Raw genomic sequence first — 13,890 nt, 5'->3', positions numbered from 1 at the left:
CTGAGCAAGACACCTAACCCCCAAATGCTCCTGACGAGCTGGTTGGTGCCTTGCATGGCAGCCAGTCGCCGTTGGTGTGTGAGTGTGTGTATGAATGGGTGAATAAGAAGCATCAAATGTACAGCGCTTTGGATAAAGGCGCTATATAAATGCCAGCCATTTACCATTTACCATTTAGTTTCATTTAAATGTCAACATAGTAAGTCAAAGAATAGGCTAATTGTCAAATTAAGGATTTACATTTACATCAACATCATGTCCAGCAGTCGGTGCAGGCTATGTCCAGGCATGCTGGTCGATCGCGTGTCATTTTTTAAAAAGGCATCAGTTAAAAATATTCTTTGTGTTTTCATCCCTCTTCCCAATGGCTTCTGTCTGACTTGTTTAAAAAAAATAATTCCCCCAATTTGGTAGCCAATTATACCCAATCTAATCAAATTAGAGTTCGAGTCAGATACACCGCGTACAGGCCCGCAACACACCTTCTGCAAGCCGTCACGTCTCATGCTCGTGACCGTGACCGTGATTCCGAGGCGCCCAAGGTGCTTTTTGTGTGGCGATCAGCTAACTAACAAACTGCAACCGCAAGTCCGCTGCATCTTAGTCCGCTGCGCCACCGTGGCTCTGACCAATTTGCGTGATATACAGTAACGATAACACCGTGTCATGGCGCCGTCAATAAATCTGGTCTATTTTAGCAGAAAATCTGATTGTAAATATAAAAATGGGATTTTGTACAGATACCATAGTGGACTGGTCTAATTATTTTACTTTTATGCGAATTAGATTTCATATGGCACAGGGAAATCTAGGAGGTGACATGATTAATGTGGTCCTTTTAAAGCCGAGAATTTCCACTTTCAATATCTGATGGATATGACTACTGGTCTAAGGGCTTTTTCTTTTATGCCAACAATTCAACTTTTTTTTTGAAGCAGTTAAACACAGTCCTGGAAAATGTAGGTAAGCTAGCTCTGGTCAACATTAGATATATATATATATATATATATTTTTTTAAAAGGATAGTGGATAGTTGGATAGTGATTGCACTATTAGGTTAAGGAAGTTAGTCTCAATTAAAAAAATTAATTGTTTCGATTCTCGGTCCTGCCAAAAGCCAAGTTTGGCCGGCTCACGTGGGGCAGCAATAATTGGCTCGCTGCTCCAGAGGGAGGGACTTGGCAGGGTTATTAGATCGCCGCACAATAAGCACCTCGGGCGCCTCGGAATCACGGCAACGGGCACGAGACGAGACGGCTTGAAGAAGGCGTGTCGCTCTCATTCGGGCCGCCGAGGGACGGGGTACGGGCGGTACATCTAATACGACTACCTCCAATTGAATCAGACGAGGTACAATTGGCTACCAAATTGGGAGAAAAAGGGAAAAATCTGGAAAAAATTTTAAGAAAAAAAAAAAAAAAAGGATTGTTGGATATAATACAATTATGAACAGTGCTTACACATAATTATAGCCTTTATTTTTCAACTTGCCGATTTACCAATGTTGCGTGCAGCATTTGTCCAATCATGTATTGCTTTATTTGTTTTTATATATATATATACGGCATAGTGGAAAGCTACATTCAGTTTGCCAGTAGTTTGAATTTGCACATCAACAAAGTCCTCTGTGAACCTTAAGAAACGCCATACAATACACCATAAGCGAACCAAGAATAATGCTGTAATACTGCAGCATTCAATTCCCAGTGGTGTCCTCGATATGAAAGCAAATACACACACACTTACCTATATGTTACAAGGCCCCAGTTTTCCATGGCCCCTAAACGACATTGAAACACATGTCAGAAATTGGACACTATGCAACTTCTCAAACAGAATAATGATTTCAATTTGCTTTGTATACTGACCGGCAGCAAAATCCGCAATAGCTATAAGATCAATTTTAGGCAATGGATACGGAACATTGAAGTAGTCTTTGTAGAAAGGTAAAGTCTTTGTTGCAACCTGGGGAAGAAGAGAAGATGAGGATTAACATTAGATTCCAGGTAGAACTTTATTGATTCACATTTTTAAATGTCTGAATACTGCACAGTATCTAGAAGAATTGTTACCACTTGTTCTGCTTTTAAATTATTTGTCCACTAACTAAATCTCAGTGTTAATAGATTGATATGGGTTGCTGCTAAAATAAGGTTGCCAAGTGATCAGTCTGCCTATTTGTGTTGAGGAGACATGGTGAGGATGGGGTGTTTGAGTATATTTGCTGGGATATTTGCTGATTATATGTGCAGTGCTGATGTTATGTTAGTCCATTTATTTTGTCTTTGTCAACGGTAATATTTGTCACAAACAGGTAAGGGATAAAGGTATACATTGCCTGAATCATACAAACTTGATCACGTGTGCGCACCGATGTCTCAAAATAGATTTAGCCAAAATGGGAAAATTGTACACTGCTGGAGATCATAATAATTTTTTGACAAATCAACTGTTTTGACTCATGAAACTCTTCATCATTTCCAAGAGGGAATTATCTTTTCTGCAGTATAGGGTTGCAACACATCTAGGGGTCCAAAAGCCTACCCGCCTAAACCATGAAAATGAATAAAATGCTATTAAGCACATTTCCCCATATGGTGGTTTAACATGAAACATTGGGATTCATGCAAGAACATTTTCATATTTTTATCTTAAATGTATTTCCCTTACTTTTTTTTGATGGGCCCATACAATTGCGCCATATCAGATTCAACAAACACTCATAACTTCAGAAAACTGTCCTAAATGACCGTAGAAACATAATGAATCCCACCTGTTCAGAAATGAGTGCACGTTCATGACTATAGTGAATTAGCATAATTGATGCTAGGCCTGTCAGGAAGACTCAAAAGTGGTATCTAAGAATAACAAAAATGAGTCATGAGTTCGGAGATTGAAGTCCTACTTTCTGAGACAAAAGCATATCAAGACACTTGCATTCCAAACACAAAAATCACAGTCTTGCCGCTTCGCTGTTCTAGCACCAATGTACATGAAAAAACTTTTGGTAATGCCAACACGATAATCCTGAAAATTTCATTAAAATCTCTTTGGTAGTTTTTCTTAAAAAGATTAGTGAAGAGTTTAGCATTTAAAAAAAATGTTGCTCCCTTCAATACATTTTTTTAGAGCATTATACAATTTCTCACCCAATTAGAACACATCCTACTAGTGCCTTTTCCACTAAGTGGGTTTTCATGTGCTACGGTTATTAAAATGTATATTTCTGGAAATGAGGCAATTGAAAATGAACAGTGAAAAGTTTGCTTGTCAGTTAGCCAGTGACACAGAACAATTATACATTGCCAGAGCCATGGATTCAAAATGGAGTTGAGAGTAACTACAGACTGGAGTAAGGGGCGTATCAATAAGGGGCATTCCAAAAAGCAAAAGGTGCATTTCAACAGCATATTTCCATTGGTCAATAATTAAAACTGGTGTGTCGAAAGCATGTTTCCATTGGTCAATAATTCAGTGAGTCACATAAATTATCCAACCAAAAGCATCCTCCAAAGAAGTGTGTATCAAAACTGTTAGGAAATAGTACATTCACTCAGTAAACGCAGGCGGCTTAATTATGCTCAAAAACAAAAGCTGTTTCTGTAAACTGTTACATTCATTATTTGAAATGGCATTTGATTGTCAATAAAGTACAGGTTTTATTGTGGTATTGCAGCAGTCAAAACTATTAAAAGTGAGGCTTAAGAATTGAACATTAGCCGATTAATGTGCGCTAGCGCTAGGTAGCTAACAAGCTTCAGCAGGAGCATGAGAGAAATGGAACATGCCACTTAACATTGAATAACTCCCGTTATTTTGCTTGATAGCAACACGTCACAGTTAAACTACGAAGCTAGCTTCCGTCCATTGAAGCTGTGCGTCAGTGGTATAATTTACCACTGCCCATTTTGCACAAGTGTTTATCAGCCGAGCCAGCAACCCAATTAAGTGTACACCTGGAGTCCCACAGACATTAGTACTGTGAATGTACGTTGTTAATGTATTGTATGTTGATGTATTGTATATTAACAAGCTTGTTGTGACACTAATTGCTGTACACATTTCATCACAAGTATGTTGGCTGTTGATATTGGTTATTTTTTATGGAAGCACGATGACTGGCACATAGTCGCTGCGCATGCATTTCACACAGTGCAGGTAGCCTACCACTACAACAATCACATCCAGGAGTTCTTTGTGTTGGATGTCAGCTAAAGGGCACCATTTGTATTTAATAACACAAAGAACTCCTGGATGTGATTGTTTATTTTAGAAAAATAGATTGTCCAGGCAATAGTAAATATAAATGAAGCAGATAGAAAGTGGTTAAGTGTCCTGAAACAAGTCTGGTGATAAGCAGCCTAACTATAAAATAAAAATGATAAAGTATAATTTATACCTAATTTCAAACACTACTGTAATTGTCTACAACACTCTTTGTCATTTACGTTTTGGATAATGGTGCAAAACTATGATTTCTGATAGGTGACCAATGCACAATTCTACCATTTGTTGGCAAAATAAATATGAAGCTCTGCTGGTTGTTGGCGAACATACTAATTTATAGCACAATATAATGTATGGGCCACATTAGGATTTAAAGGTCAAAAGTGAAGTGAAGTCAACATGAAGAAATTGTCACAGTAGTTAAAAAAAAAAAAAAAAAAAAAAAAAAAAGTCATTAATATTTAATGCATTCTATATTAATCACTAAAGTAGCATTATGATGTAGGTATGAAACATTTTCATTGCTGTTACTGCCCCAAAATGAACATTTATCAATCTGATTGATAAAGTGCCAGCAGGACAATGAACCATGCCCTAAAACCAGTCCACCAGTCCCTGTTCAACCAAAAAATGCTGCCTGTCGCTGAAGTACAGACAGCTCCACTCATAATTGTCAGATGAACTGCAGAAGATTCTGTTGGGAGTAGTTTATGAAGTGGGAGACAACGCTTTCCTGTGTTCAGGCGAAAGGCAAATTTTGCCTAGCTGGACAGTAAGTTCTCACCTTTAAATATCTGTAGCAATATACTTATTTATTTTGTTTTTCACTCTGTTGTTGCTTTATATGTGCACTCAGTAAGCACTTTATTAGCTTTTTATTAGACTTATTTTTTAGACTTCTGCTGCTGTAGCCCATCCACTTAGAGGTTTGATGCTCTTCTCCTCTGACCTCTCATTAAGAAGGCCTTTGTGCCTGCAGAACTGCTGCTCACAAAAGTATTTTTATGCCCTTAATTCCTAAATCATATTTCATTAATACTTGAGTTTCAAACATCAATTTCATTTTACTAGTATAAACAGCCCAAAGAAAAGCATAATGAACATAACTGGGGAGAGGTCCATCAACATTAAAAAAAGATGTCATGACTACTTTGTAAGAAAGCTCCAGTAATGCTGAACCTACCAAAACATTGTAAATGTATTTACTTTATGCTGCTGGAGTAATGTGCTATATTGGCAATAGGCTATAAATTAGATCACATATTACAACACTCACAAGGTATAAATCAGCCAGCAGTTCATAAGTGGTACAGAACGAACCAGTAAGACATAGCCTACCGGGATGTCTTTGTTTTATTCATGAGAAATGCACTTATTTTGTTTTAGGTTGTTGGTCTAAACGGAATTTGTTTGGCATGATGAACAGCAGTTTTGTGTGATAGCACAGGTTCTTGCATGTATTGTTTCTATATGCACAGGAAAAATGCTTTTGATGAGCCTAGGTTTTGATAGCTGAACTCTTTTAGCTCTATGATTTTGATATTCACAAACAAATTGCGTTTGAGAGGCCTACTATCAGGAGGATGTGTAACTGACTGAATTATGGAGAGGAAACATGCCGTCAAAACACCAGTTTTAATTATAGACCAATGGAAAAAAACACACCTTTTGCTGTTAGAATGCCCCTTCAATGCAAAGCCGCTTGCTAGCTAGCCAATGAAATGTTAGCTAGCTATGCAACAGGGTAGGATGATTGTCTTAATGTAATGTTACCTATATTTTTGCAGCTATCAACAGCTAGCACGTCCTGGCATGAGGCATGATATTCTCTGTTCATTCTCTTTCACTGCCCGCCACTACATCAATTACATGGATAGCTATCATAGCTAGCAAGACAGGCAGAGCTAGCTAGTAACCGGCTCTGATTATGCTGTAGCATTAGCTAGTTTGAACAGTAAAGTTAGACATCGTCTCCTATGGTTGGTTGGCCACGTAGCTAGCTAGCAAACATATATTTAGCTAACATGTGTAGTCAGCAGCTATTGAAATCCTATGCTTCCTTTTCATTTTCATTCCAAAAAATTGGGATACAGTCATCTGAACATCGATTTAGTTCAGATATATACTATGAACTTATGTAATTTGGCAGTGATTACCTCTTAGTTTCTTTTACAGAGCATTAACTAATAGAAAGTAACGAGACACAATTGATACAATTCAAGTACATACAGCAATAAAATACTTACCTAATTGATTTCTAGAAGCCTGCCCAGTGCTATATGTGGTTTGAAGTAGACCACCAGTTACAGCACCTGTAGCAGGTATTCATGCATTGTATGTTGGAAGCCTAGTCAGCGCATAGGTCAAGATAATGGTCTCGGTACGCGTGTGAATTTTTTTGGCTTTTGCCAATCATTATTTTTTATTTAAAACAGTTTTTGTGTTGCTATTCCTCTACACTTGCGGCACATTCTTTTTTTTCTTTTTTTTTTTAACGGAATGATTTACAGACAATACAATTTTGAACATTCTCTCCTCACTCCCTTGTGTGTTGTAAGTTATGTTATCATTATTGCCGGAGTTAAAACGCTTGGTTACATCATGCTTGAAACATCACCCTTAGTTATTTTTCCAACAATGTAAAGTGTAACTGCAATGCAAAGTGCAATGTAGCCTAAAGTAACATTTTTGTTACCAAGGTCAGCTATAACCAGACTATTTTCATGAATTACAAATTTACATTTACATTTTAGTCATTTGGCAGACGTTTTTAATCCAAAGCGACTTACAAGTGCATAGGTTCTACCATAAGTCAGAGCATCACATCCAGAAACTAGCAAAATACACAGGAAATGCTGTTCTAAACATAGTTGTCACCAGAAGTGCAGGATAGGGATATCAGAAAGGAGGGGCAGGGGAAATCAGGAGGGAGGACTAAGGTAGAGTTTGAAAAGGTGGGTTTTGAGTCTGCGTCGAAATAGGGGGAGGGATTCTGCTGTTCTGACAGTGGTAGGCAAGTCATTCCACCACTGAGGAACCAGAACGGAAAACAGGCGTGAACGTGCAGCTCGACCGCCAGGTGCACGTAGAGAGGGAACCGTAAGGCGACCAGAGCTGGCAGACCAGAGTGGTCTAGCAGGGGAGTAGGGAGTGATTAAGGATTGTATGTAAGGTGGGGCAGTCCCCTTAGCAGCCTGAAATGCCAACACTAGGGCCTTGAAACGGATGAGTGCGGCAATAGGAAGCCAGTGGAGGCCAATGAGAAGCGGGGTGACATGAGCCGACCTGGGCTGACTGGTGATCAGGCGGGCTGCAGCATTCTGGACCAGCTGGAGGGGCTTGATGGCACATGCTGGGAGACCGGCTAGGAGGGAGTTGCAGTAATCCAGGCGGGAAATGACGAGCGCCTGGACTAGGAGCTGGGTGGCTTTCTCAGTCAGGAGATGACGGATACGGCGTATATTATACAGAAAGAACCTGCAGGTTCTGGCAGTGGAGGATACTTGTGGAGCCAGGGTGAGGCAGTTATCAAGAGTCACCCCAAGATTCTTTGCCGTACGGGAGGAGGAAACTACAAAGTCCTCAACAGTCAATGAGAGGTCGATTGACGGAGAGAGGACTTAGCAGGGATGTAGAGAAGCTCAGTTTTGGCAAGGTTGAGCTTCAGGTGATGGGAAGTCATCCACGCAGAGATATCAGCCAAGCAGGCAGAGATCCGTGTGGTGATTTGGGTGTCGGGGGGGAAGGAAATGAAGAGTTGGGTGTCATCAGCGTAGGAATGATAAGAAAAGCCGTGGGAAGAGATAACAGAACCAAGAGACATGGTGTATAGCGAGAAGAGGAGAGGCCCAAGAACCGAGCCCTGCGGGACACCAGTTCGTAGGGGTTGAGGGTCGGAGACTGCGCCCCTCCAAGTCACCTGGTAGGAGCGACCAGAGAGGTAGGAGGAAAACCAAGCGAGTGCAGAACCTGTGACACCCATCCCAGACAGCGATGAGAGCAGAATCTCATGGTTGACTGTATCGAAGGCGGCTGACAGGTCGAGGAAGATGAGGACAGAGGAGAGGGATTTTGCTTTAGCAGAGTGGAGTGCCTCAGTGACCGCGAGCAGGGCGGTTTCAGTGGAGTGGCCACTCTTGAAGCCAGACTGGTTGGGGTCATGGAGATTGTTCTGGAGAAGATAAGTGGACAGTTGGGAGCAGACCGCCCCTTCCAGAGTTTTAGTGAGAAAGGGAAGAAGAGAGACAGGCCGGTAGTTGTTCAGGGCAGAGGGGTCAAGAGTAAATCCATTGTGCATGATGTTGCGCGCATTGATATTTGTTGCATATTTTAGCTGTGACAAAATTCTACACACCCGTTTGGTTAGAAAGGTTACTCAAAAATAATGCGCAACCACGTGACATGTCACGCCCAATCAGAATGCCATATTCCCCCTAGGTGGTCGGTTATTTCAGTGCCGTGGTGTAACCATTTTTATTACACTTAAAAAAAAAATTAGATGGGTACTGGCAATGGTACTGGTACCCTACAAACTAGAGCAAAATAACCGAATATTTAAACAAAAAGTGTTTGATACTAGCTCTAAAATAACTAACCAACCAATCACCAATCAACAAACTAAATAAGATTATAATGTCACATTATAATGTGAAGTTGACCTTTAGAATATAAAATCATAATTTTATGCTATTAAACATGTCTGACATTCTGTCATAATATGTATGAATTCTTGAGTTATGGTAACGGCGACCTTGACCACCGAAGTCTGAGTGGTCCTAAGATATTGCGTTCACAAGAATGGGAAGGGCAACCCAAAAAAATTATGTACAGTACAATACAAAAACACCAAACCAAAGCATGAGTTCCATGAACTGCTGCACCCTTTCTCAAGAGACACTATCGTAATTTACAATAAAGGGGTTCTTTGGTTAAACAAAGCTGTAAGATGTATTCTGAGTATGCAAATGACCGCATTTCCAGTTGACCATTTCACCAATAAATCATACTTCCTACAAGTAGATAAAAATCCATCTGTATCAAACTATTCAGAAATGACAGGCTATTGCTTGGACTTATAATTGCCGCCAACAGCCATATAAACTAGTTTTAATGTCCAGTTTCAAGAGAAAGGCTATTTTACGTTATTTGGTCAAACTGCCATTTATTATGCAGGCTAACTCGCAATCAGTGGAACTATGTCCTCTGCTCAAACATAGTCTTACACAAGTGGCTAAAACAATGCTTTTTAGCACCTTTTTCCAGCATAGCATAGTCTGCCTAATATGAAAAAGGAAAGGTTCACCTGACAACATTTGTTCAAAAGAACTGCATTACTAGCACGACGGGGACCAATTTACAGTAAGTATACTTTTACAATGACACTTACCTCCAATGCAAATTTCCCTTGTTCTGCCTTCCCGGTGGGGGTGTAGACCCGTACTCTCACACCATCTGATGACTGGCTTTCCACAAAATCATACTCGCCAATGACAAACGCAACAAGGTATGTGGACATGATGGGTGTGGTAGCAAATTTCACCTCTATAAGGCTGTTGTCCTCTGGATATGGCTTCCGATCAATGACATTCTGTGGAAGTGGACAGATAGCTTTGATTAAAAGTAATTCAGACAACACTAATGAGCTACACTTTCAGCTGCAAGACTTTAAATGGTGTTCGCAGACATTGTAAAAACACAAAGAGATCATTGCAATGCACAAATTAAAATACTAATTTAAACTAGTAATTTAAAATACTGCCACTTAATTTTTTACTCCACACAGTCAAGCCTAGTAGTTTCCTTTTTCACTTAGTCTCTCTAGGCTCGGTTTTAACCCCTTAGGGGTGGATGCGACCTGCAAGTTGCATCTCCCTAAATAGACGGACGCAACGCCATCGTTGTATTTGATCATATGACTTTGACACATGACTGTTGTAATGCTTTGATATTCCTAGGCCTTTCTATAGGTTTCTTAGTCCATAATGAGTTAAGGGGCTCATTTTGCCTGCCCGCTGTTGTCCCCCCAGTGAGGGTGATAAAAAAAAATCTATATATAGACTGGTATCCAGAATTATTGGCACCCTTAAAAAATGGAGAAAAAAGGCTGCATGTAATACAAACATGGATAATCATCTGTATTTTATGTTCAAACATGGGAAAACTATATACTTATTTCAATACATTTACTCTCATGTTTCTAAAAATTCTGAAAACCACAAGTGCCAAAATGATAGGCACCTCTAACAATTATTGAAAATAATATCAATGTGAAATTGGCACAAATTTTACTTAATTGAGTTAATCTCAGTCAAGTACAAGTTTATTATAAGAAAACATCATGGCAATATATATATATATATATATATACACACACACACACACACACACACACACACACACACACACATCCGTGAGTGCATCAGGCCCACCCACAATCTGTCAGTGGGAAAACCCGATCTTGTCAGTGAGAAAAAAATGAAAATATTTGAATATAAATGTTGTAATAAAAATATTGTAATTTCTACATTGCCGATTTACTTAATATTTACTAATCATTTTATTCTTTTTTTGTCATATCAGCTTTGTCTAGGCAGGCTACTTGCTTCCAATTGAATCCCCAAGCGTGCAAACATGTTTTGTTTTGCAAGGCTGATTGGTTGCTGCCAGAAACCCAGCAGGCACACTTTTTTGCCCCTGGCCATAGACATGCTATGCCCAGAACCCCAGAGAAACTTTGCGAGAGCGAAGACTGGCAGTCGTTGGTTTACAGTGGGTGTTTGAATGCAATTCTAATGGTAGCAGGAGCCTGGGGCCTTTACGTATTTGCCTGCCTTCATCGCTAGCTTATAGAGCATAACACTTGTAGCTACAGCAAATTGACTGGGCAACTAACCAACAAATCTTACTTTGTGCTATTCATTAAATAGCTACCATAATCCTATCTTGAATACACTAGTGTATGAAATCAAGATGCCGCTACTGTGTTGGGGTGTCTCGGTGGCGCAGCCTGTAGAGCACTGACCGCATGCTCATTGCGAGCCGCGACGTCAACGGTTCGAATCCGACCGTCTGACAATTTGTCGCATGTCTTTCCCACTCTCTCGCCCCCATTCTTCCTGTCTCTATATACTGTCCAATAAAGCTGAAAAAGGCCTAAAAAATAAAAAAAAATTAAAAAAAATAGATGCTGCCAAGATCTAACTAGTTAACGAAAAAATAAATGTATCCGTTCCCGAATTATGATTATATTGCTAGTTTTAAAAAACCCTTGGGGAGTACATGTAGCTTAGTATATAGCGAATACAATATATTCACTTTCCACAACTCATGAGCATTTTTGTTTTATTACAATGTTTTTCTGACAAGGAACCAAATCGGGGTATCATACTAATCAGCAGGTCGAACTATTCATTTTATTTTAGGAAGAGATGCAAACTGTGCAAAACTGTGTTTTAATCCTGCTCCCCTCCAAACGAGAAGTTTGGATTTGGAAATGTTAATCAGCGATGCATCATAAACTGTTCAGTTATTTTTTGAGATGCATCGCTGTGTGTATTTCTTGTACTCCTACTGCATGTTGTAAAGAAATGGTTGTATCGCAACCTATTGATAGTTGCACAGTTCGTACTATTGTAATGATTAACTTCCTTATTTGTGGAAATGGGTCGTGGCTTGTCTTTGCGTTTTCACTCATGGGGTTAAGCTGTTCTTGTAAAAACTAATAATGTGTTCAGAATCAGAACAATTTGCGATGGTTTGTGAATCCTTATTTGTCGGTTTACTTGCATATATTAATATTTTCTTGTCTACTATTAGATCTGTTGTTCAGAGTTGTATATATGTTTTTAATTACAGGAAACCTCTGGCATTCAGAAAATTCTTATTTAAAAGATCATATTTGTTGACGAGTATGTTTTAGTATGCTACGTGATATCCCATTGGAGAGTTTCAAACAGTAATAACTACACAATTAGTATTCAGTTTGTGTGTTTGCATATAAGGGACCTACCCGTTTGGTACTGCACACCAGTTAGGCAATCTCAATCATGCAGATTTACAATAGCTATCCATAGCACGTCCTTATTCATACACACAGTTTGAAAGCTATTGTGGCTTGTTATGCACGGAAGATTTGTAATGGAATCACCATTAAAGTCCATCGTCAAGGCAATCAGTAGTGAAGTGTTGGTTGCACAGGCGAGCACCTTTTGTAGTGGCCAAAAATTAAGTACTGTTCTAGGCATACAGCCTGCAACGTCATATGTAGAAAACTGCAGCTGTGTGATACTGAAAGACTAAAAATATGTGACAAATGAAGGGAGGATCGGGGTTGGCTGTCTCCCATGCTAAGTTGCAGGATGTAATAGTCACATATTGACAGGACAGGCCATAATGACCCAGAAGGAGCTGGGAAAGTAGACCACAGGATATGGAGTTTAGCAATAGACAATGGGGAAGGAAGGCTCAAACAACTTTGTAACATTATTATAAGCCGTCTGTGCCCCCTAGCATATGTGGTAGAAAGAGTATGAAGCGAGCTTCATTTCGCCTGAATTGTATAATGATCATAAGAAGGCATAAGCAGAAAAGCATTTAATTTGTTCGTTAGTAAGGAGGAGAAGGCATTTGTTCGAGGAAGTCCTGAATCCTCTGTGTAGGTGAATGAACTTCCCATGAGCTCATGGTCAATAAATGGTGAAACGGTATTTGAAACTGTGAGATTATTTCCTTCATCTTCATCCAACGAACTTCCACCTTAAATTAACCTAATGAGGGGAAAGTGAAGACTTTACCTCTACACACAAGTCAGCTCTTATTCAATTTCTAGATATGCCTACACCGAAATGTAAACAACTGCAACCATGTGACATCATGCTCCATAGGTGCGTTGCCAACTAAATAATAATATGGCTTTAGAAAAATTCAATAATATGGCCCAGGAAATTCAAAAAGCCCCTACTTTTGCAGTAAATAAAATAAAAACTAAAGCTCAAAAATGTTCTTGCTTGAATTTCTTGAATATTCATAGTCTGAAAAGAAAATTAAGTAAGAATTATCTGAATGCCAGAGGTTTTCTTTAAGACAATTTTCACACTGTAAACAATATTATAGTGGGTCCAATGTTTGAGTTGCAGGCTTTCAGTTTCTCTTATCTTTTGTGTTGCTTCCCTATAAAGAGAAGCGGAGTTGTAATGTATTTATCCCTTTGTGTATATTACAATATCATCCATATCTGTCCTCGATAGCCTCTCGCTGTCAAGGGTAATTTTAATTCATCAATCTCTTGACAGTCAAAAACAAATCAATGCTCCCAAGACTGAAATTCATGAAGTGTCAGGGGAGATCCATATGAAGTGGACGTTTTTGGGGGTTTTTTGTGGAAGCGTGTATTGCGCAACACCAACGAGCGGCATCAAGGAGGCTAATTGGGGCAACGTGTTGCTATTTTCTTATTTCTCATATTTCTCTATATTAACCCTATACAGTTTATTAAGCTTCCAAGATTAAGAATATATACTCACTGAGCATTTTAGGTAGACCTGTACACCAGCTTGTTAATGCAAATATTTAATCAGCCAAACATGTGGCAGCATCTAAATTCATAAAAGCATGCAGACATGGTCAAGAGGTTCAGCTGTTTTCAGACCAAATGTCAGAATGGGG

The 13,890-nt window shown here is 39.3% G+C and overlaps 1 protein-coding gene across 2 annotated transcripts in view; it reads right to left on the bottom strand.

Annotated features, from left to right (window-relative positions):
* Nucleotides 1–13,890, bottom strand: part of npepps (aminopeptidase puromycin sensitive) — a 125,791-nt gene that overhangs the window by 57,234 nt on the left and 54,667 nt on the right. For both annotated transcript variants that reach the window (XM_061224874.1, XM_061224866.1), the window contains exons 6-8: nt 9,614–9,814; nt 1,869–1,965; nt 1,747–1,780 (exon numbers count right to left, since the gene is read on the bottom strand). In XM_061224874.1, coding sequence (XP_061080858.1) covers nt 1,747–1,780; nt 1,869–1,965; nt 9,614–9,814 — 332 coding nt within the window. The remainder of the gene's footprint in view (nt 1–1,746; nt 1,781–1,868; nt 1,966–9,613; nt 9,815–13,890) is intronic.

The sequence above is a fragment of the Conger conger genome, chromosome 2 (genome assembly GCF_963514075.1).
Source record: "Conger conger chromosome 2, fConCon1.1, whole genome shotgun sequence".
Taxonomy (NCBI): Eukaryota; Metazoa; Chordata; class Actinopteri; order Anguilliformes; family Congridae; genus Conger; species Conger conger.
This window is presented reverse-complemented; position numbering and strand designations above follow the sequence as displayed.